The 23,006-nt window shown below is 42.9% G+C and overlaps 1 protein-coding gene across 2 annotated transcripts; it reads left to right on the top strand.

Moving 5' to 3' along the window:
* Positions 1 to 160: 160 nt before the first annotated feature.
* Positions 161 to 21,748, top strand: SEC22C (SEC22 homolog C, vesicle trafficking protein). 2 transcript variants are annotated; one of them, XM_053996725.1, is made up of 8 exons: positions 161 to 188; positions 4,411 to 4,599; positions 5,024 to 5,233; positions 7,447 to 7,610; positions 9,009 to 9,191; positions 16,113 to 16,231; positions 16,827 to 16,892; positions 18,231 to 21,748. In XM_053996725.1, exons 3-8 carry the CDS (start codon positions 5,052 to 5,054, stop codon positions 18,429 to 18,431), a joined length of 915 nt encoding a protein of 304 aa, XP_053852700.1. In that variant the 5' UTR covers positions 161 to 188; positions 4,411 to 4,599; positions 5,024 to 5,051; the 3' UTR covers positions 18,432 to 21,748. The 2 variants fall into 2 exon arrangements, with proteins under 2 accessions (XP_053852700.1, XP_053852709.1); XM_053996734.1 differs by having other exon boundaries at positions 4,411 to 4,462.
* Positions 21,749 to 23,006: the final 1,258 nt, after the last annotated feature.

Raw genomic sequence — 23,006 nt, forward strand, 5'->3', positions numbered from 1 at the left:
CGCTCTCCCCGGTCCCAGCCCCGTTATCCCCGTTCCCAGCCCCGTTCCCAGCCCGCTCTCCCGGTCCTCCCGGCGCTGTCCCGGCGCTCCCCGCGCGGCCGCTCCCGCCGCTCCTCGCTGGTGATGCGGGCGGGGCCGGCGGCGGGCGGAGCGGGGAGCGAGGCCGCGGGGCCGCCGGGGGAAGGGAGGTGAGCGGCGGCGGGTCCCGGCTGGGCAGGGGGACACTGACCCTGCTCCGGAGGGTCCCGGCTGGGCAGGGGGACACTGACCCCGCTCCTCATCCTCCTCCTGTGCCCCCGTCCCCTGCGCGTCCCCGGGGCGGGGCGGTCCGGGATGTGTTGGGGGAGCGAACCGGGAAGAGACGGGGGTTAACTTGGGGTTTGGGGGTGTCTGGGGGAGTTGGGATGCTTGGGAAGGCGATGAGGGGAGTTTGGGGATGTGGGGAGCACGGGGATGTGTGTGTTGGGATATAGGATATAGGGTTTGGGGGTTCCTTGGGGTGCTTGAGGGGTAGAGGAGGAGGAGGAGGCGTGGGGTGGGTTGGGGATGGCTTTGGGGTGAGCAGGGATAACGGGAGGGTTTGGGAGCTGCGGGATGGGGGTAAGGTTTTGGGGTGTCTGTGTGCTTGATGTGTGGAAGGCCTTGTTGGCACAAAGCAGAGCCCCGAGTGGGGGCACGGGTGTGTTTGCTTTAAGGTGCCCGGGTTTATTGAAGAGTGTGGGACGGGGGTTATTTTGGGGATTTTAGGATGCTTAATGCGGGGGTGGAGAGGTGTGAGTGGGGGGTAGTTCCGTACAATGGAACAGGATGGAGGTGGGATGGGTCCTTAGTGAGGTGGGCTGGTGAAGGCACAGGGTGAGCTGCTGGACTGTGGAGGTGTCAGGATTCAGGCGGATGGGGTGGGTGAATATTTGGGAACAGGTGAAGTGGCTGGTGTTTCTTAGAGATGAAGGTGGGGCAGAGCCTCAGAGCATCACAGAGTTGTTGCAGTGTGGTTTGGAGGATTGTCTGTTGGAATAGTGGGATTGATGTGGGAGCTGGGTGCTGGGGTTGGAGGTTTGTGTGTGCTTTATTGCTGGTAATCCACAGGAGTGTGTGCAGACAGATTTGTGATGGTAAGGGTTTTTTCCACATGCTTCCCCTTGGGGATAAGAGTAAGCCTGTAGGATTTATGGGAGCCTAAAAGCTCTGGATATGCACAAATCCTGTGTTAAATTTTGAGATAGCAGCACGTTTTCAAATTGCTTTTATTCAGTGCTCAGTCTGGAGAGTGGGTCTGGGGTGTCTGTAGCTGCTCAGCACTGCTGGGGGCCTGGAGGGAGATCAGCTGGGAAGGATCAGGTGGATACTGGTGCAGTCGTAGAAAATGAGAAATTTAACAGTGTTCTGGATTTGATTTTTTTAATATATCTGAGAAGAAGATAAAATCCACTTTGTGATCCCTCAGGGATGTGATAAATCTCCCGCATGAGCCACATCCTTGTTGGGTGAGCCCCAAAGCAGCACTGGAGCTGCAGCTCAGGTTTTGTGTTTGATGAGTCAACCTGAATCTCTTTCATGTTCATCCCACCTGGAGCTGTCCAGGACTCCCTCTGGAGATCACCTGCCCGAGGAAAGATGCTTTAGTGCAATAGTTGTGGTCATATGTCATGTGTCCAAAGCTGTCATGTGTCCAAAAAACTTCATATTCTGCTTCAGGGCTGTGGGAACATCTAAAGCTTTTGGCTCTTCCTTCAGCAGGAAGGTGAGAACTGGACAAAGCAGATGGGGTTGAAGCTGGACACCTCTAGAGAGCAGGAAAATATGTCTGAACAGGGAGAGACAGCGAATTCTTGAGAGAAATCCTGGTCAGATATTTTGGGAGCAGGGTGCCATTCTTGGAATGAAACCTGCTTTTGATGGTGAGATAATTTCTGAAAGAAGCAAGTTTTTGTTATAATCTCCCTTATGAAGTCTCAGCTGGTTTGCATTTGCTTTCACAGCCTTTTGAGCAGATTGTTTTCTAAGTCCAGCCAATACAGCAGGAGTTTGTTGAGCATTTGGGGAAGTGTGGCCTGCTGAGTTGGGTGTAATCTTCTTATCCAGAAGAGCTTGTGTAACACGCAGTGAAGTGCAGGAGGTCTGATTGAGGCTGCCTTGATAATCCCTACTCAGCCAGGGCAGAGTTGGCTGCTCCCTGAGAAGTGAGGGAAGGGGGAATTGTGCTCCAGGTCACTTAGATACACCGAGGAATTGTTTATTCTGAGGTTGGGGCTGTTACTGTGTGTCTTGCACTAGGCAGTTTTACTCTGAAGCATTGTTGCACGTACAGGTGCTTCAGGAAATGAAAAAAAAAACAACTTTGTTTCCTTCAGTTCTAAATTAGAACTTGTTCATCTGAAATAATTGCTTGAAATGCTTCCCAAGGCTCTGCTTTGTGCCAGGTGCTGCCATGATGTTATCACTTGTGAACTCTGCAAGACTCAAATGCAGAGCCTTGAGTTCATTGTCCAAGTTCAGAGCCAAGGTCAAAGAGCTGCCACGTCCAGGCGGTGCCAGATCTTTGGGCTGCTGATGGCTGTGCAAACAGAGAGACTGCAGGAGGAAAGGGCAGGCAGGGTGACACAGTGACAGCACCGTGCCTACGTGCACACCTTGGTCAGCTGTGACACTCTGTGCTTGGTCACAGGTGACGTGGCAAAACCGCCTTGCGAGTAGTTAAAATTCCAAGGGCAGTGCCAATGGTGGCTGTCACTTGCCAAAACAGCACAGCTCTGAACATCATCTGATGGGAGAGTAGCAAGGGCTGGGCCAAAGCAAAAGGAAAACCCAACCCTCTTTTTTCTGAGGAAGGAGAGTGGACTCCCTTCTCCAGTGAAGTCTGGCATTTAATTTGGAAGTTTTCCTGGTGGACACCTGATCTTTCTTTCCCAGACCAAAGGATCCCTGTGATGGGCAGCTGACAGCATTAGGCACTGCAGCAGGAAGGTTTGTACGTCTTGGAAAGTTGGAAAACTCTCTATGTGCAGTTGGTTAACTGTAGGTGATGTTATCCTTGGTGATTAGTAACAAATATAGATATTTAAATTTAAACTCTTGCTGTTAGTGGCATAGGGAGCTGAATAATTTCATGGGCTGGGTACGTTTTAGGAAATGTCTTTGATTTCTCAGTTTGGTGCTTTTTCATTGTCCTGATCATCTTCTGGCTGTTTTGGAGTTATTTTGGAGCTAAACTTCATCAGCATTACCAACCCTTCACTCTAAAACTGCAATTCTGAGCAACTGTGCTTAGAATTTGGCTGTGTTAAAGTTAATATTTCTGTTAAGTTCACATTTTTTGGGTTTATTTAACTTTCATGTGAAAATTTTCTGCACTGTTATATCAATGGTTATGGGCACGTTGAAGATTGATGGGATCTTTCAAACTGATTTATTACAATCACAATTATTGTGATTTCTGATGCGTGTTGGAGTTTGTGAGCTTAGTTTGCTTTTACAACTTAAATGACAGCTGGAAGAGAACTGTGAGAGGGATTGTGGAAAAAAAAAATCACATCTAACTCTTCAATCTCCATTTAAAAAGTTCAAGATAACACTTCTCAAGAGATGTCTGATCTTCTGTGGTTTTAATCTGCTTTTCTAAGGAAACAAGTTTTGTGCCATTGTGCTTTCTGCTAATTCCTCTGATGATTGTCCTCTGATAATTGCAGTTGCTTTTATGTGCTGGCACCTTGGACAGAGGGATGGTTCCCACAGTTTCTGTGGGAATGGTTCCTGTGGGGTAGAAATGAGACCCTCTTAGTGCTGCCTGTGGCAAGAACTCAGCCCTTATCAGACATCAGGAGAGTTTGTGGTGCCTGACTTAGAAAAGGTTTTGCTCTCTGGACTTCTCAGACAAGAAAAGCTCGTCCTGATGAGCCACATTTCAAAGACACTTTGAGCATCCTAATGAATTGTGTGATACAGGGCTGGTCAAAGCAGTTGTTTTCTCTATCAAAAGTTTGAGTTCACAAAGTGTTTTTTTCCCTTCTTTTTATTTCCTCAATGCTTTATTTAGGTAGTTTGCCAGAAGCCAAGTAAATGCCTTTGGTTTTCCTTTTTTCCTTTTTTTTTTTAAATTCCTTGAATTGTTTGTGATAATTCCTTAAAACCTGCTGATTTAGAACTGCTCTTTTACGGATATAACTTTAAAAAATTATGATTGGGGCATCATAAATATTTTGCATATCATTCCACAGCATCTTTGAATGAGTCTGGAAATGAATATATTGGATACGAAAATGAGTTGTTTGTTTTCCTTCAGGCAAAACACTTCCTAGGATATGTTTTCCCACTTCACAGGGGATCCGACAGTAAATATGCATGTAAATGCAGGTAATTAATTAAGTTTTTAAACTAATTTTTAATTAGTTCATTCTGATTCTCTTTCAGAGATGATTGGAAGTGCTGTTAATCCTCTGACACCGTGCCCTGGATCCTCATGGTATGTCTGAAGGACACATCTCTGCATGTTCTGACTATGCCAGGTGAAGCCCAAGAATAACTTTCCACAGGAGTTTGTGACCTCTTAAAGAGGAAGAAGTCAAGAGAGGGCAACTTTTATTCTGTATTTAGCCCTAGGTGAGTCTGTAAAAAGAACCTGAGGGGCTCTAGCCTAAAATTTATTTTTGGATTTGTGTGTTACACTAGAAAATGGAGAAGTGCCATGCTCAGGCAGCTTTTTGGAGCTCCAGTGGAGGTGCAGCACATCAGTGGGGCTGAGCAGCTTCCACAAACACCTGTGAGAACTTTACTCAGCCTTTCTGATGCTTTGGGCAGAGCAGCAGGGAAAACAGGAATATTTTTCAGGTGGATAATTGCCCTATCAAATCTTCTGCCTCACCTTTTAATCTCAGAGGCAAGAATTGGGCACAGTTTTGAGAACAGTTTGGTTGCCTTGCAGTGGCAGAGGTGTCACCAGAGGTGCTGTTCAGCTCCAGTGGTGAATTCACTCTCACCCTGCCTGGAATTTCACAGTGAGCTGACTTAAACCTTTCCTTTCCAGGTTGTCCTCATGAATACTCCCGTGGAGAATGTCCATGATCTTCTTTGCCTGCGTGGTGAGGGTGAGGGATGGGCTTCCCCTCTCAGCCTCCACAGATTTCCATCTCAACCAGGACTTTCTGGAGTGCAGGAAGAGGCTGAAGGCGTTGTCCTCCATCCTGGCGCGGTACCCCAGTCGGGGCACGGCGAAAGGACGTAACCTGAGCATCCAGTGAGTCCCTGCTCTGCCTTGCTGGGGGGTTTTTATGGCTTTAATTTCTAAAATATTGCTCTTGGGGGTCGGGATTATATTGAAATAATACCCTGGGTGTGGTCTGCAGTGCCTGATTGCAGTGTGAAATCCCACATTGCTTGTCTAGGGTGTGAATTCCAATGATTTTGAAGCCTCATTCCTCAGTTCCTGCTCAGTGTAGTGAGCATGTGCTTAGTTATATATTTGTATATTTTTGTATGTTCATATATTGTATTTTGTATGTTAATTTATATAAATACACTTACATAACTGTTACTTGTTTTATACTGTATTATATTTACATAGATTTCATTTACACTTATTTATACATATAAATACACATACATTTATACATATTTACATATACATACACAAAAACAATATTTATACACATTTAGTTATATATTTATAGATATATACACAATATTTATACACATTTAGTTATATATTTATAGATATATACACAATATTTATATACAGTTATATATTTATAGATATATACACAATATTTATACATGTTTTGTTATACATTTATAGATATATTCACAATATTTATATATATTTTGTTATATATTTATACATATATACAGAATATTTATACATATTTTGTTATATATTTATAGATATATACACAATATTCACACACATTTAGTTGCATGTTTATAGATACATGCACAATATTTTTACATATTTAGCTATATATTTATATTTATTATTTATATATGTTTTGCTCATGTTAATTTTCATTTCGTGTGGCAAAAATGGGCAGTGCTTGTTACTCTTAGCAGTTGGAGAATCATGGATTTCTACAAATCCCTTTAAGAAAGCATCCAAGTGCTTTGGAATGATTTTAGTTTAGGAGAAGAAATTTATTAAAGACATTACAGAGAAAGAAGTGAAGAAATCTGTTTGAACTCATTTAACAAGTGAATTTTAGCTTGTCATTGCATTTCTGGTGAGCAAATGGAAGAAAACTTTAAGTGACCCTAAGCATCCCTTTCTGTGGTAGTTTAAAAACACATGAATTTACACGGAGACAGTCAGAAAAGCAGAGATTTTCATCTCAATTCCTTTTCACTCAAAGCAAACTTGTGCCCTTTGATGCCAGCAAGTCCTGCTGCTTTTAATCTGCTGTGGTCTGCCTCTGGAATGAGAGCAGTGCAATTGGATCCGTGGCAAAAAGGCCATAAATTATGGACAACTTGGAAAAGGTGCTTTTAGGCAGGCATGGTGTTGATCTCAGCTGGGAAGCAGCAGGAATTTGGGGAAGCTCCCCAGTGGAACTGGGGCTGGCAGAGCCAAGCAAAACTGTAAATCCCAAGTCCGCAGTACAGCAAATAAATAAAAATGCGCTGAAATGGAAACTGTGAGAGGGAAATGAAGTTGGGGTAAAATATAGGAACAGGAGGAAGGAGACAAACTGTTCAGTTTCAAAACTTGGGTGTTAAACTGATTTCCTGCTGACAAATGGCTGCAAGGGAAGATATCCCTGAGAAATCTCCTGGAAGGATTGGACCATCTGCAAGTGGAAATTTTTATATAAATAAAAGTTTATTTCTATATACATAAAAGTTTATTTATATATAAAATGAAAGTTTTATTTATATTAATAAAATATGGATTCAGTGTCAGAGGAGCCCCTTTTAGAGTAGAATTTTTATTGTGATGTAGCAGGAAGTGTTTGCAAATCTTGGGTTGTGCAAATCTGCAAATATTTCTTGCTGTTAATATGATGTTGCCATGTTCAAGGGAAGCAAGGAGTCCCATCTGCTTCTTGGGAACAAACTTCCTTGCTTTTACTTTTTTTTTTTCTGCATTTTCTTTCAAAATTAGTTTTCTGACCACCTTGGTTTTTATTAAGGTGACTTAAAGCCAGCCTGGGAAAAGAATGTCCTCGATTTGTACTGATGTACCAATTTAATAAAGTCTGTGTTGTGCTTTTCACTGTGCTCAGGCATCGTGGATGAGTTAAGAATAAATAATTGTGTAAGAAAAAATAGATCTGCAGGGATTGCAGGACTTTGACAACAACAAAAATCCCTTTTTTTTTTTTTTTGCAGTCTGCTCTCTCAGCTCAGTCTGTACATTTTGTTCTGACAGACAGCACAGCTTCATCCTCACGTTCAGCAGGACTTTCACCTTTTTATGTTGATGTGATTGATTTTTTTTTTTTTTTTTAATTTCTATTTCAGTTTCCTTTCTTCTGGGGATATTGCCTGCATGGCAATCTGTTCCAGCAGCTACTCAACCATCATGGCCTTCTGCTTCCTGGAAGAGCTTCGCTGGGAATTTGCTGCTTCCTACAACACAAGGAGCATCAATTCAGCTTCCAGACCATATGCTTTTATTGAATTTGGTTTGTAACTTTGCTCTCTAATAGTAAAAATCCTCTCTCTGCCAAATTGATGGTGTTCAACAACATCTCCTGGCTAAAGGCTGATGATAAAAGTGACTCTGGGTGTGCCTTTGCCTGCATGTGAGGAGGAGGGGGAGATCTTAATGCCCTAAACTATTGAAATATTTGGTTTGGAGTTCCTGGGAGTTCATCTATTATGAACAAAATGCTGTGGTGATTGATGAACAAGCAGAGAAGAAAAAAGAAATTGATATCTCAGACACTTTCTAATTTAATTAAAAAATCTGACAAGCAGGGACAGATGACTACAGGAAGAAAGGGAGACAGAATAGATTTTTGTGGGCAGCTTTATTTCTGGAATGACTTGGAGTCAGAATACTTCAGAACCATGCCCAGTGATTCTTTTTTCACCTGAAATAATTGGTTTTCTTGCCAAGCAGCAGCTGCTCTACTGAACCTCAGACCTTTGAATGACACAATTCCCTTGCAGTGAGAAACTTTTCTGGGAAAGAATAATACCCTGCAGTGTGTTTGCACTGTTCAGTCCAGATTTCAGTAACAGTGTTAAACTCAGTCTTAAAAACTTGAGAAATCCATTAGGAAAGCTCCTTCTAGAGCCATCTTGGATTTTGGGTGGATTCCCTGCAGGGCAAGTTACAGCCAGGATGTAATTTCATATTGAGAATCACATTGCTCCTTTTTTTTTTTTTTTTTTTTTTTTAACTTGAGTAGGGGAATTGGAGTTGGGGAATTTCTCTTTTAATTGCATAGAGCTCATTTTTCAAAGAAAAAATACATTTTAAAAATAATTTTTACTATTCATTAAGTTACTGAGTGCCTAATATTGCTGTGTGGTTATTTATTTATTTATTAATTTAATCATCTTCTTTCCTGTGTTTGGATCTAAGATGCTCTTGATGCTCAAGATTTTAATGTTTTGTTTGGTAGCTATAGATTATTTTTATTATTTTTTTAGAGTGGTTATTAGAAGAAATTCTTTCCTGTGAGGGTGGGGAGGCACAGGGTGCCCAGATAAGCTGTGGCTGCCCCTGGATCCCTGGAAGTGCCCAAGGCCAGGCTGGACAGGGCTTGGAGCAGCCTGGGATAATGGAAGGTGTCCCTGCACGTGGCAGTGGGTAGCATTGGATAATCCTTAAGGTCCCCTCCATCCCAAACCTTTCTGTGCTGTAAAAGACCTAAAAAAAAGTATTTTTGTTCCCTAGCCAGCAGTGGAATGTCATGCCTGAACCCAGTAAGAAATGAAACAAAGAAATGAAAACAATCGAAGAGAACGCCGTGATACAATAAAATACCACCACAATTAAGGTTTTAACAACGCTAAGGACTAATTAAGCAGTCTTTCAGAGGTGACTTGAGCAGCTTTTCCTGTTGTTTCAGATAACACCATCCAGAAGGTGAAGCACCATTTCAACAGCAGCCGTGGCTCCCGGGCCAGGGCCAGCTGGGAGAGGGTGGAGGAGGAGCTGAAGCTGCAGCCCCCAGTGCAGCTGCAGCTGGAGGCCACGGAGCTGCTGAACGGGCTGAGCAATGGAGGGCACGCAGGAGGCCATGTGGAGGTTGGTAAGTTACTTCTCCACCAGGTGACAGGAGATTTCCTCACCCTGCACATTGTTGCCAGGTGGCAGGGTGGTAGATGTGAAAAAAGGCGCTCGCTCCTGTGAAAATGGAAAAGGTTTAATGAAGGGCAGTAGGAGACAAGGAGCATAGAGCAAATGTTATCACAGCCAGGGGCATCTTGGCACTGAAACTGTTGGGATCTGTGATATTTAAATGCTCCTGAGATTGTAGAAAGTCTCTGTCTTTCAGCCCCGCTGCCAAAGAAGGAGTTGTAATTTGTCTGTGCTGGTTTTCAAGGTTGTTTATTTCTTCTTGTCTAAAATATTTTCTCTCTGACCTGCAGCAGGTCTGTCCTGCAGGGCAGCGTGGGGGCTCTGCCCCTCAGTGGGGTGTTACAAACATTCTAGACTAGAAAATACATGTGCTGTATTCACAATAACGTGCCAAATCCATCACCCATGTTGAACAGTGTGTCCCCAGCCCAAACCAACAGAAAAATGCCAACACCACAGTGAGACATGGAGGGCCTGAAGGAGAAGAAAGAGGACAAGGCACGCCCAATTTTCCTCCATCTTGCCCCCTTTGAACCCTTATCTAGAATCCTAAAATTCTACTTTTGCACCCGTGCCACACTAATTACTACTTATAGCAAACACTCAGAGCTTGTAATTCATCCTGTAAGAATGAAAACTCTTTTCCATGGGCAGAGATCAGAGGCAGTGTCTCTCGGGGCTCTGTACAGGGGGGCTCCTGACCCCCTGCCAGGGTCCCAGACCTTCCAGGGCAGCCACAGGGATGCCCTGGATTCCCACATGAACCAAGAGCACCCTGTTATCTTTGGGGATACCCCTTAAATGCCTTTTAATTACATCAACCTGTTGCATATTCATAGATCCTTATGCATAGGAAGCTTTTCCCCAAACTAGTTTACATGTTCCAAGAGCTGTTTAGCCTGGCTTCTTCTTGGGTTCACATTTTTAGAGCATGCACATTCTTTGGTTGTGGTTTTAGTCCATTTTTTCACCTCCAGTTTTTGGGCCTTAGTGCACACTGTCTTCAGAGGGTGAGTGCTGATGGTTGGCAGATCTGTAGCAGTGTCTTCATCCTGTGTTCATTGGGTGTTATCCCATGCCAGCAGGCATTTTAACACAAGCAGAGCTATTTCACTACTGTGTCTAAGCTTAATTAACAACAGAAATAAAAACTATATAATGGTAACAAAGTTACTTTAGCATTACACATATAAAATCTATTTTAATATTTGCAAAAAGCCAATACTGTAATGTTTATCTATAACAGTAGAAATGCTGCAACCTCCCTGGAAGCATCTCCTTCAGAAGGCACTCAGAGGAAGGCCACCAGAGCAGCCATTTCAAGTCCATGCACACACACACACCACAGAGAGCTCAGGGGAAGAAGGACAGGAAGGGTTTTTGTGTGATGTATTCCAGCAAAGGTTTATTGCATCCACCACGCCAAAGGGATCAGGGACAAAGACCCAACCATGTGCTGTGGGGTGGGGTCAGTGACTTGAGGGTACAGGGATGGTGCAAAGGGCAGCAACCTGTAGAGGGAATGAGGGATGAACAATTGGGGTGAGCAGGGTGAACTGGCCAATGGGGGAATTGAAATAAAATTAGAATAATTCAGAGGGAGGGGGCTTTACATTTTTCCATTTCAGGGGATGCTTCTGCCTTCCTGAGGCAGTTTTGTCCTTTCAAACCGAGACAGATTTCTAATGTAGATTGGCAATAGCGCTGCAGAGCACCATGGGGGAAGTCCTCTCTTTCAGCCTAGGTGGGGAAAACTCTCTGGTAGGTTTTTCCAGGGCAAAGCCTGGTTTATTACGTTCCCACAACTCCCCTGTTTTTTCCTACTATGAAGACTTCCCCAATGGATTTTTGTAGATACTTAACTAAACAGGAAAACATGAGTAAAATGATAAAAACAATGATTACAACCTACAAAATCTGTTTCCATCTTGTCAACCCCATTGTCTGAAAAGTTCATTGATATCTGAGTTCTTCTCAACTTTTAAGCCCTTTGCTTTCTCCTTCAGCCTCTGGATGTGGATGGATGTTGAGTGTGAAGAAAGGTTGAAGCAGCACATCCTTTCAAAGTCTTGGCAGCTATGTCCACGGGCAAGCAGTGAAAAGTCTGTTGCTGCTTGGTTTTATAGTGTTACATGCTTGGTGTTATTAGCATTTGTTGGCAGCTCACTCAGTGCTAAGGATGTAGCACTGCTTTGCTTACTTAGCTAGCACTTTCAATTCTCCTAGCATTTTTTAAGTTTTTGCAGCAGCAACCCCAGGGGCCAACACTGAGGCTGCTATTTTCTTTTTTCTACTTCAAAAGCCAATTTTGTTTTGGCAGGCAGATTTAAATCGATGGACAAATCTGCTGTGCTTCATTTTTTGGTCACGAATTATGGCCCACAGCACGTGGCAGAAAAACACGTGGGGGTTCCTTGTGTACCAAGAAATGTTTATTTACATCGTGTGTGTGAAACCAAAAAAGGCTTTTTCCATCATAGTAAACAACATATGGGCTTTACATTGCAGCAGGTATGCAGCAGAGCTTTGGGGACTGCTGTGGAGTCTTTTTCCAGCCTTACAGCTTCTTCTCTGTATGGAAAACATAGGCTGGGCTTGATATTTTCCATGTGGAATTCTCTTCTCTTCAAATCCTTGTTTGTTCAAATTTCTAAAGAAGCTCTGGTGATTCATTGCTTGTTGCAAACTCATTATGAAAGATCTGTAGTTACAGTCTGAATGAGTTTCTTCAGCCTTGAGAGAAAAGAAGATGAGAAAAATATGAGCTGAGGGTAACCTCTTGTTCCTGCATTGTCTGGCTTGAGCTGTTCTCCCCTCTTTGCTTTTTCCTTTTACCTTATTTTTTCAGAAATTTAATCCATTTGACTAAAGTTCTGAAAGAGGCTTTGTGTATCTGTATAAATATCACAGAGGCCTTTTTTATAACAAAACCTGATGTTTTACTTGCTTTTGAAGTACCAACCTCTAATTCTTTATAAAATGGTACCTCTTACTTGTGTTTCAGTTGCACAGTCAAGGTCCTGCCTACCTCCTCCACAAATGGAATCATAGAATTATTTAGGTTGGAGAAGACCTTTCAGATCATTGAGTCCTACCAGAAACCAAACCCTGCCAAGTCCACCACTAAACCATTCTCTATTTTAATCCTATTAGCATGGTGGTTTAAATGCAGCTGGAGTGTCATGAGCTTGTATTTTCTTTTTTTTTTTTTTTTTGTTGTTGTTGTTCTTGGCTTATGAAAGACTAATAAAATTAAGTTCCAGTTGCTCAATCTTACTGTTTCTGATAGATGAGCTGGAATCTAATTTGACATAGGTATTTTAAATTAGAGTATGGAAGGGCACTGGCCAGGAGGAATTAAAAATAGAATGGAAACCACTTTATTTGCCAGTCCGATTTGTGAGTGCTCCTCAGAACTGTGCTTGAAGGTTAAATCTTTTCATGTTTTGACAGGGCTTAGAAATTCTTTGCACTTTTTCTTTTAAATTTTCAACAGCTTCAGTGCCAGTAAATATTTGTGATCTAGTCTGTGTCCACAGATCAGAAATATATTTTCACTTCCCTCTTATTCCTAATTGCTTTCCTTTACTTTCCATCTGGCTTTTTATTTCTGGCTGTTCTCTCTGGTCTAACCCAAATACTCTCACAGATTGTTCTGCCTTTATTTTAAGGATCATGTTTATGATCATCTGTTTGCCTCCACTGGAGTCAGCTTTCCTGGCTTGTGTCTCTCTCCTCTCATCATCCCCTCCCAGCTGAATCCCACTTTGCTGCTCTAAGTTTAGCTGTGTGCATAGTGTTTGTTCCATATTAATGTTATTTATGTGATGGCTCTGCTCTACAAGAGGCTGTTGGAAATGCTGTGGCTGCAGGAGAGCAGGATTGAATTGTGACTGCACTCCCTGGTGCAGATTGATGGATCCAGGGATGATCCAAACATCCCTTCCTCACGTGGCTGGAGCTGCTCCTGACCTCTTTGGAGCTGGGTGAGCTCATCCTCTGGCCCTTCAGTTTGCTGTGAAAAGGGCCAGAAAAGTCAGGGCAGCTTTGTCCTTGTTAGTATTCATGAGAACAAGAGATTTTTCCCTTCTTACTTCCGTTCTTTCTGCTGTTTGTTCTTTCCTTTTGTTGACTAAACCCAGCCCAACTCTGGCTACAAAAACCCTTCCCTTGTACCCTCGATCAGCACCCCCACAGCCCTGGCTGCTGCTCAGAGCCTCTCTGGTGCCAGTGTGGGCACAGCTGGTGCTGCTCAGAGGACTTGGGGCTGTGTGCAGGGCACAGGGGGCTCTGAGGAGCTCTCTGTGGGCAAGGGGGAGTTTGCACATCACAGCTGCCTCTGGGAAGCAGCAGAACAACTTGTGCCGCTGGTGTTGTGAGAGAGCTGGTGAATCCTGCAGCTCCCCTTGGTGAGTGTTCTTCATCCTCCACAGGCACACAGGGAGTCCTTCAGAGGCCTTTTGAAGGGGCTGTTTTTGAAGCTGTCTCACTCTCTGCCTTTTGTGTGCTTGTATCTGAGTTTAGGCTGGTGCAGTGCGATTTCATTTCTCACTCCTGGCGCTCTTTCTGCAGAGCTCGGAGCGAGTGACTCAGTGTCCAACCTTGTGCTGTGCCTGCAGGAGGCACATCCAAGCTGCTGCACACTCTGGTGTCTCCTTCCAGTGAAACAGCCACGGGCCTCTGCCAGAAAATCTTTTATGGGCAGAGGTTTTAATTTCTTCACTGTGTGAGGGTGTTTGCAGTTATCCTGCACGTGTTCAAACCTGCTGGAGCATCACCCACAGCTCCCAGAACGTTTCTCTGGGTCTTGTGCTCTGAAGTGCACAACTTCTATGCTTGAAGAGTCAGATCATTGTGAAGCCTAATTAGTGTTTATTTGTGCTTGTGCAGAGTGGTGCTGTCTTGGACTGAGTGTTTTTTCTCTTATTTTCCCTTATTTAACATAATAGGCCATTCCAGTATGAAATTCTCTTTATAAAAATATGACTGACTTCACCCAAGGAAATGAAATAATTTTCCCTTAGCAGGACCCATCTCACTTCTCTGTGCAATTTCAGTTTGTGAGTTAAACCTCAGAATTTAACAGCACAAATAAATCTCTGCAGCAAATCATTTCAAGGCAAGTTTTCACAGAATCTGAACCCTGAGCAACTGGATGTTTTAATCTCCCTTGCATCTGTGACAGCAATTCTTTTTATCCTCCTGGACTAAAAAAATGTAACTTTTACATAATATTTCATGCTGCAGAAGCAATATATTGAGACCTACATTGTTCTTCCCTAGGGACTGGGAACTCTTGGCACGTGTAGTTTGCAGGGTTCTGCTCAATGAATGACATTTGTATTTGATAATTATAATTTGTTTGAGAGACATTTATACCTCTGAAGTAAACCTTAGAATTTGAGCAACAGTCTTTATTAGGAAATATCTGTGGGAGAGTTACACACATATATAGCTGCAACATTATTTAATTAATCAAAAGCAGGAAGTAAGAATAGCAGGAAAAAATAGAAGGAAACTGAATTCTGGGGTCAGTGAATGAATAAAGATGCTGCTGCAAGTTCTTTGTAAATGTCACTGTGTAGCAGAAGAAAAGGCAAATTGCCTTGGAGTGACAGAGTTACACCATTCTGTCTGTAATATCCAGTAATGCTCCCTAAAGTGACACACATCAAATTGAGTTGATCCAGTTCCTTTGGAGCTGAAATTATGGGTGTGTGAGAGCATGCCAGACAAATTAATTACAGGGACATGGATGAAAGGTGCTTTACATCCCTCTGTTAATTTGGCAGCAGAGTTTTTTGCATCCATCTATCAAAATCGGGCTTGAAGGAGAAGGCAGAGGTGTTTTCCTCTCTGAAACCTTGTGGTGGCTGTTGTGGTGTTCCATCTGTCACTCTAAAGGAAGCCAGGGGTGCAGTTTATCTGTAATAGGCAGGATAGGGAGAAGATCCTGAGGGCTGGATGGTTTTTTTTTTTTTTGGAGGGCTCATTCATTCTCTCCTGTGTCTTGGGTACAGGAGAAGATCTGGATTTGATATCTGAGCTGCAAATTATCATTTTTGATTAAACTGACAGTGTCCTACTTGTGGTGATCCAAGGGCAGGGATGAAATGTGGGTGAGGATCAAGGTGTGGAATCTGTTGTTGAACAAGTGCAGGAAAACTGGAGGTGTGCTCTTGGCCAAGCCTGAATTAAAGGCAGCAGATTCCAAAGCTAAACACACATTTATGGTAATTACTTTGACCTTAATTAGGGATGTATCAATGAGATTATCCTGCAGAATTGCTGTTCAGCAGTGTGGGTGTTAAGCAGTAGCAGAGAAGGTGAGAAAGGAAGGAGGCAGATAATTCACTACCTGTGCAATGGGGGCAGCCTGAACCCTCAAGCTGCCAGTGGGAAGAAATGTTTAATTGCTGGTTAAGGAGGAGATGAATTGCTGCCTTGCTCTGATGGGTGGCTGAAATCTAAGCTCTTCCCCAGACCTTTGGGTGGTGAAAGCCTCTGGCTTTTCTGCTGACCTGTGAGGAGTGCTGAGCATCCTCATCTGCTGGAATAAACAAAGAATTATCTATGTTCACCATAGTAGAAGGCATTGATGCCAAATAGGTCAAGAAAAATCTGTTGCTGACCTGTTTAAAAATGCTTCAGAGCTCTTGATGATTTCTGGATGTGTGAAGAACTGAATACTGCAATGCAACAACAACAAAAAAAAAGGAGTTTCTGTTCATAATCAGTCTTCCCTGGAGCAAGCATGAAAGGTTTTGAAAGTGTTAAAAACCCACACAAGGTAATTGTGGTGTTTTCTATTAAAAGATTGAAAGTAAAAGTGCAAACTTCCACTAATGTCTGGTTTTCATTTCATTTCAAGTCCCTACTTACAGAATGCAGCCTGTGACCGCCCTGGGGATTCTGTCACTTGTTCTGAACATCATGTGTGGAGCTCTGAACCTCATCCGAGGAGTTCACCTGGCAGAATATTCCTTTCAGGTAACCCTGATTGCTCCCAGACCTGAGAGTCAGTGAAAGGCAGAGAGGTTTTGGGTACCCACTTCCAGGGTGGCTGTTCTGCCCCTTAGCTGTGCACACATCTTTCCACAAGAAGAGTTTTGATTCTCCAGGGAATGTGCAGTTGGTTGCTCACCTGCTACACCTTCTGTATTTTGCTGTACACATCCCAGTATTCTGCATTTTATTCTGTTCTAGAGAAGTTTAAATTTTGAGAAGTATTTTATTCTTACCAGGCTGCCTGGATTTTTTTTTTTCTCCATTCTTGCATTTTATTTTAGATCCTCTTCTGTATTTTTTTAAATAAACATGAGTCTGTAAACAACTTTAAAAAAAGGGGGAAAAAAAGTGTCCTGATTGTATCCTGACACAGTTTTATTTAGCAGGAACTGTCACATAAGCCTCAGTTCTTGGTGTCTTATCCAATGATATTGATCTTGGTGTTTAACACTGTTACAGTCAATCAACATAAACTGGGCTAAGAGGTTCTTTTCTATATTTATAATGTTCTCAAATATCAAGCAGCACTTGCTAAAAGCTCTGCCTGACGTACTTGTCACTTCTTTAATCCCAACAGGAGGACCATGAAGGCATTGGAAATGTGATAGCTTTTTTTCTACCTTTTCTAGCCTGTGTTTTTCAGGTATGTTAACTGCAAATAAAATTTTTTTTTGCTGATTATTTTGCTGTTACAATTCACAAGACAGACTAACTTCTAGCTAAGCAGAGGTTTTTAATATCCTACCTAGGTCATTCCACTGATTTATTCCAGTGAAGTGGCACAAAAGCAGCTCAAGGCACATTTTGACCCTTGGAGAATTGCATTTGCAGGCTTTTTCAGTGCTTCCATGTTCTGACAAGTCAGGGGGGGCTGGGTGTGATGGATAAATGCCATCCCAAAGATGGTTTCTTCCCAAAGGGATGGACACATCTCCCTGTCAGTGTCAGACTTCGTGATGGGCTTTTGCAGCACAACCACCTTGAGGACTCAGCAAATATTGGACAGCAGCATTATTGAAAATGCTGTAATTTACATGAAAAATCACATTGAATCCTGGTGGTTCCTTAGATTTTTTCCATAATGGGGTTATTTTCTCTGACCTTACACAGAAGAGTTTGAATGAGGAAAACACAACATGTTGCAAATTGGTTTTTCTTGAAAGGCTCCTTGAATTCCTAAAAAATTCCACAGCCTTTAACTTGAGGGCAATATATGCTGGAAAATCTTCAACTTTTAGCCTGGCATTGCAGAAAGGTGCTGCAGTTTTGTTTCTAGGAATAACTGGTGCCTACAGTGTATTCATTACCTTTGTTGCACTTGGACCATGGTTTGGGCACCACTATCTGCAGACTTTGATGTCTTTATGGGATTATTTGTTGTATTATGATACAATTTAGTGTCTTTTGGCTTCTTTGCACCTTTGCTCGTGGTAGGGCTTTGGGATGAATAGATTTATTTAGATTTAATAGATTTGTTTCAATCTAATAGATTTGTTTCAATCTAATAGATTTATTTCAATCTAATAGATGAATTTAGATCTAATAGATGAATTTAGATCTAATAGATGAATTTAGATTTAAGTACCTGATGCAAGCTGTTTTTCACAAAGAAAGGCTGTGTGCTGCCTCTTTCCCTGTAAGTACCTGAAGCCAGGGAAGCTGAATAAAGGAGAGTTCTCTCTTCTCCTTTTGATTTACAGCAGCTTCTTCCCAAAGTGCCTGTGCACAACCTGCAGCGCTTTCCACGTGCTGACCTCTGCCTGTGGCATCAGCACAGTTGGAAATCGTGACCTGAGCTGATCTGTCACTGCCTGAGGGGAAAAAGTGACTCCTCAGTCAGCAGTGGGAGCTTTTCATGTTCTCCTGGGAGGGTTTTGCCCTTCACATGCTCAGCAGATGGGTCCCAGGCAGCAATTCCCAGCTGGATCCTTGGTTTTTTGCAGGGTTCAGTGCTAACTCTCCCTCTCTGCTCCTTTTGCAGTGTTACCTGTACCTCTTCTACAGCTCAGCCAGGAAGGTGAAGACATTTGTGCTCCTTTTCTGTGTCTGCTCATGCAACATCTACTTGTATGGATTGAGGAACCTCTGGCAAATCTCCTTCCACATAGGAGTGGCTTCTCTTTCCTCTTATCAGATCCTGACAAGGCAGCTCCTGGAGAAGCAGCCTGACTGTGGCGTATGAAAAAAACCAAAACTTGGGGTTTGCTACTCTGTTTTTACAACTCCTTTTTTTTTTTTTGTATTCACCTGGCCAAAAGTAGCTCAGAGCGTTTTTTAGTCATCCATGGCAATGGTTATTGCAAGGAGAACAGTTCCAAGCAACTTGGGATAAGCAGGATCCTGTAATTGTGTCCAGCACCCAGCAAGGGGTGCAGCTGGATTTCACATGGTGCATGGTGGAGCTTGTCAGGTGTCACCACAGATGGAAGTTCTTACCATCAGCAGGCTTTTCCTCCTTGGCTGCCACCATCCAGGCAGCATTTTGCCATTTGTCTCACTGGCTCTGTGACAGCTTGGCAGGTCAGTCTTGCCCTGCTGCTTCAAATACTCAAATTGTGTAGTAAAACAAAGGTAAAGTGATGGGCAACATTTTTGTCTCTAGATTGTCTTGGTAAATATGAGTAAAGGGGTTGTTTGCTGTAATTAGGTGAGTGCAGTATCAGTGGGAAAATGCTGAGGGTGAGCTTCAGGATCATTTTTCTAAGTTTGGAAGGACAGGGAAAAGCTGTGGCTCTTTTATAAACCATAAAGTCTATAAATATCTCCTTGGCTGAACAGCACATTGCAGTTACGTGTGTGCTCATGGGTTAATTGCAAATATGCTTGGGGCAGCAGAAAATAATCCAAGTGGGTGTAAGTGATCTGTCAGCTCTTGTGGCCTTTGTTTCCTTGGCTAAGGTCACTTTTAGGATAAGGGCAATTCCATCTTTGCTTGGCCTGTATGGATAATAAATCTTCCAAGCCTATTTATGACAGGCCACTGACTCCTTCACCTTTTTTTAACAAAATGAGTAGCTGGTGAGTAGAAAGCCATTTCCAGGAATGGAAAGCAAGAGCAGGTTCTCTTTGTTCTGTAAAACACCTGTGGGTAATGGAGGTGAATTCTTACACTCAGATGAGTTTCTGGGTGTGCACTTTGGGGTAGGGGACTGGAATTCCCAACCTCTGCTGCACTGGCTGTTCTGCTCTGTCATGGATCCAGGTGCACAGGGGCATTTTAGGGCATAGATGAATAATTTAGGCTGGCTGTTAAAAAAATGCATAGCAGTTTGATGCAGCTGTCCTTGAGGGGTTGTAGAGATTCAATCTGAGATGTAGAGAAGTGTGGGTATGTTATTGTGGAATTACAGTCCTAAAGTTTCCATTTTTTTTTTTTTTTTCTTTTCTGGTCATCCCCATTTCTTTCACCAAAGATTTCTTTTTCCTCTCACATAGTCTCTACCTCTGGTTGCAAAGAGATTAACATGCAGCAGAGTTGTCTTTTTTTTTTATCTCAGTGAGTTTCCCTGGAATCTCAGGGAAATCAAACACGAGGATCAGACCAGAAATTTGTGGTGCTGGAGCTTGGAAGCACTTCTGGATGCAGCTGGCTGCAGCAGCAGCATCCTTGGGCAGCCCATTACAACATTCTAGGACATCAGGGGACTTAGTGCCAGAGCTTTTCCCAGGAGGAAAATGCAGGGATTTCTTTTTCTCTGCACTTACTGTAACAGCAACGTGATAAAAACCTCCAAACTCTAAGGAATAGTCTGGTAGGGATGATGGAGGAATATTTTCGCCAGGCATTTTAAGGACACAGCTCGAGCTGTGTGCCATAAGGGAAAGGTTTTCTGTTATGAGGGAGGGGATTCAAGTTTGTCTGTCATTATCCCAGTTTTCTGTCAGAGTGGAAGTGGAGAAATGGAGCCACAATTCAACCACTGTCCCTGAGACACCAAGGTGACCCCACAGATGTGAGGGTTTTTTTTGTGCTGCTCTTAATTTTCATCCTGTTCACTCCCAGTTTTCCCTGGTAAAAACTTCTGGAGACTGCAGGGAACTCATGAGTTTGGATTACAAGTTAAAAAAAAATTTAAAAAAAAAAAAATCTGAAAAATGAACACCCCAAAAATCTGACACTAGAAACTTAACACTTTAAGGATCATGGATCTGGTGACTGGTGGTGTTTTCCAGGAGGATAAATTGGATATCAACCCACTGGATTCCTGTGGGGAAAGGATGAAGCATTTTGTACTACAGACAGACAAATCTTCATGAAAAGGACTTCAGGACAGGAGCCAACTCCCTGCTCCTGCCTTTTTATCCTAAAGAGTCCAAAAGAGCTTTTCCTGTTTCTCCTGGGCTTGGTTAAAGCCAGCCCTGCTCTAGCCTGAGGCACACAGAGCATTTCCTGAGGGCATTCCTCAGAGCTGATGGGAAAAGTTGTGACATTCCTGATGCTTCCCCAGCATCCAGCTGCTCTGTCCTGAAACAGATCCATCCCTGAGCCAGGGGATGGCAGCCACAGCTCTGCAAAGCAGTGCTAGCACAGCGTGTCTGGATAATTGTGCAATTAACAGAGAGTGGAGAAAGGTTAAATTCAGCTTTCTTTGGATTGGTTTTCCTAAAAACGTTTCAGTAGAATCAAACCAGATCAGTTGGTTCAATTCTGCCTTTGCCTAAACTTCTAGTTTTCTGCTTTGTGGATTTTTGGGGAATGTGGCTGAATCTTCAGGTGTTTTCTGCCCAGTGACAAAGCTCTGTTTTGGTGCTGGTCTTAATCCATTTGCAACCTTCTATTTTCCTGTAATAGGCGTAAACCATATTAAGGAATCTACATGGATTTGTCTGTGTACACTTCATAGATTTGAGTTGGGGTTCCAGGGTGAGGCAGAGCACACTGAATTTGACCTATTTTTATTTTTAATTTGGTATTTATCCCATGTTCACACAGTAGTTATACAGTTAAAACATTTTCTCCTGGCAAAACAGCAAGAGGAATAGAATAGTTTACATTGATCTCAGTGCTTTAAGATTTGATAAAAAAGAATGACTTGCAGTTTGAGAAGATAAAATCTGACTCATAATGTGGAATTTTTCCTGTATTGAATCAAATCCCCAAAGAGAAATCCATCCCTTTTTTCAGCTTTAAACTGGTTAATGTGGTTTGAATTGCATCTTCTTCATTCTGTCACTTTGCAAGATAAGTCTTTTGGAAACTCCTCTCACCCAGCAGCTCAGCACAAGCAAATTGGCAAAGAATAAACTTCAATAATTTCCAGATTTGCTTAGTCAGTGCTTAGTCACTTTATGAAGCTGGTAATTCTGTTTTGTTTTTTTTTTTTTTTTTCCCTTTTCTCCCAAAGACCTGTTGAGTTTGTAGAAGGTGGGCTGGTACCTTTTTAGACATTTTTGCACTGTATTAATAATTGAACCTGTGTAAATGTGTATAAAATAATTTTGCATGTATATGTATATATGTACATAAATCTAATAAATGGCTTTTTTTTTTTTTTGTAATGGTTGCCTTCATTCAGTGTTTGGAATTTATTGATTATAGGAGAAACAAGGTTGATCAATCATGTCATTTCTGCAGGCACCTCCAGTGATCCCTGTGGCCAATTCATCAGCTGAAGTGTAGAAACATATTTATAAATACATGTATAGAAATTTAGTTATCCAAGCAGGGGATTGCAGGAGGCTGGGATAGAATCTCCTTGTGGCTTTAAGAAGCTTGCTCTTTAATTTCAGGGACTCTCAGAGGCTTTTCCTGCAAAACCTGTGTGCTGAAGTGGTGAAATGAGATGTGACACATCCCAAAGGTGCCTTTCCAGCAGCCTGGCAGGGAGTAGTGGGGATGTGGCAGTTTGCAGGTGCATTTTTAGCCTTAATGAAAACAGGCCTGTTAATTAGTCTGTCCCTACTAAGAACTTGTGGACTTTTTTGGGGGGAATTTGAGCCACCTTTGCCAATGGCTCTGAAGACACCAATTCATCAGCTTTAAAGCAATGAAGGGGTTAATGTGACAGAAAATTCAGCTTTTCCATCGCTGGAATGGGATGGGGGAGATGTTTTGTGGGACAGGACTCAGAGGATTCTGCTCAATCAGGAACCAGAAAATGAAGCAAAAATCAAAGAGCTGGAAGAAATCAGGCTTGTGGAACTTACTGGTTTCTTCACATTTTTCTGCTCCCTGCTTCTCCACAGGATATCTAATGGCTTCAAAGTGACAGAGGGCAGGGTTAGATTAAATATTAGGAAAATTCCTCATTCTGATGGTGGGGAGGCCCTGGCACAGGCTGCCCAGAGGAGCTCTGGCTGCCCCTGGATCCCTGGGAGTGCCCGAGGCCAGGTTGGGAGCAGCCTGGGACAGTGGGAGCTGTCCCTGCCCATGGCAGGGGTGGCACTGGAGGAGCTTCAAGGTCCCTTCCAAGCCAAACCACCCTGGGGTTCTGTGGCAAAATCAAAACAAAGCTCAGAGAGAGGGAGAAGCCCCTGGAATGAGGAGAGAGGCAGAGCAGGGGGTGGGAGTGAGGAGGAGAGAGCCTCATTCTTCTGAACTGCTCTGCCCTTTGAAATCCAGATGTTATTTTTGTTCTGTAAATAAATGATTGCTCAAAGCATGTTTCTTCTAAGGATGCCAGTGGAGGGGAACAGCAGCCTCTCCCTTGCTTCTGTGGTGAGGGGAGAAAGCAATTATAACTCCCTTTCTCTTTTGAAGATGCTGATAAAAGGAGGTGGGAGGATCAGAGGGTCCCTGTGCCAAAAGAGAAACAAC

This window comes from Vidua macroura, chromosome 1 (genome assembly GCF_024509145.1).
Source record: "Vidua macroura isolate BioBank_ID:100142 chromosome 1, ASM2450914v1, whole genome shotgun sequence".
Lineage (NCBI taxonomy): Eukaryota > Metazoa > Chordata > Aves > Passeriformes > Viduidae > Vidua > Vidua macroura.

What these genes read in the sequence shown, in the direction of transcription:
- SEC22C (XM_053996725.1), top strand. Translation starts at nt 5,052, where the DNA reads ATGTCCATGATCTTCTTTGCCTGCGTGGTGAGGGTGAGGGATGGGCTT. An exon ending in ATATGCTTTTATTGAATTTG is followed by an intron (nt 7,611 to 9,008) that starts GTTTGTAACTTT and finishes CTGTTGTTTCAG; the next exon opens with ATAACACCATCCAGAAGGTG. An exon ending in TGGCAGAATATTCCTTTCAG is followed by an intron (nt 16,232 to 16,826) that starts GTAACCCTGATT and finishes TAATCCCAACAG; the next exon opens with GAGGACCATGAAGGCATTGG.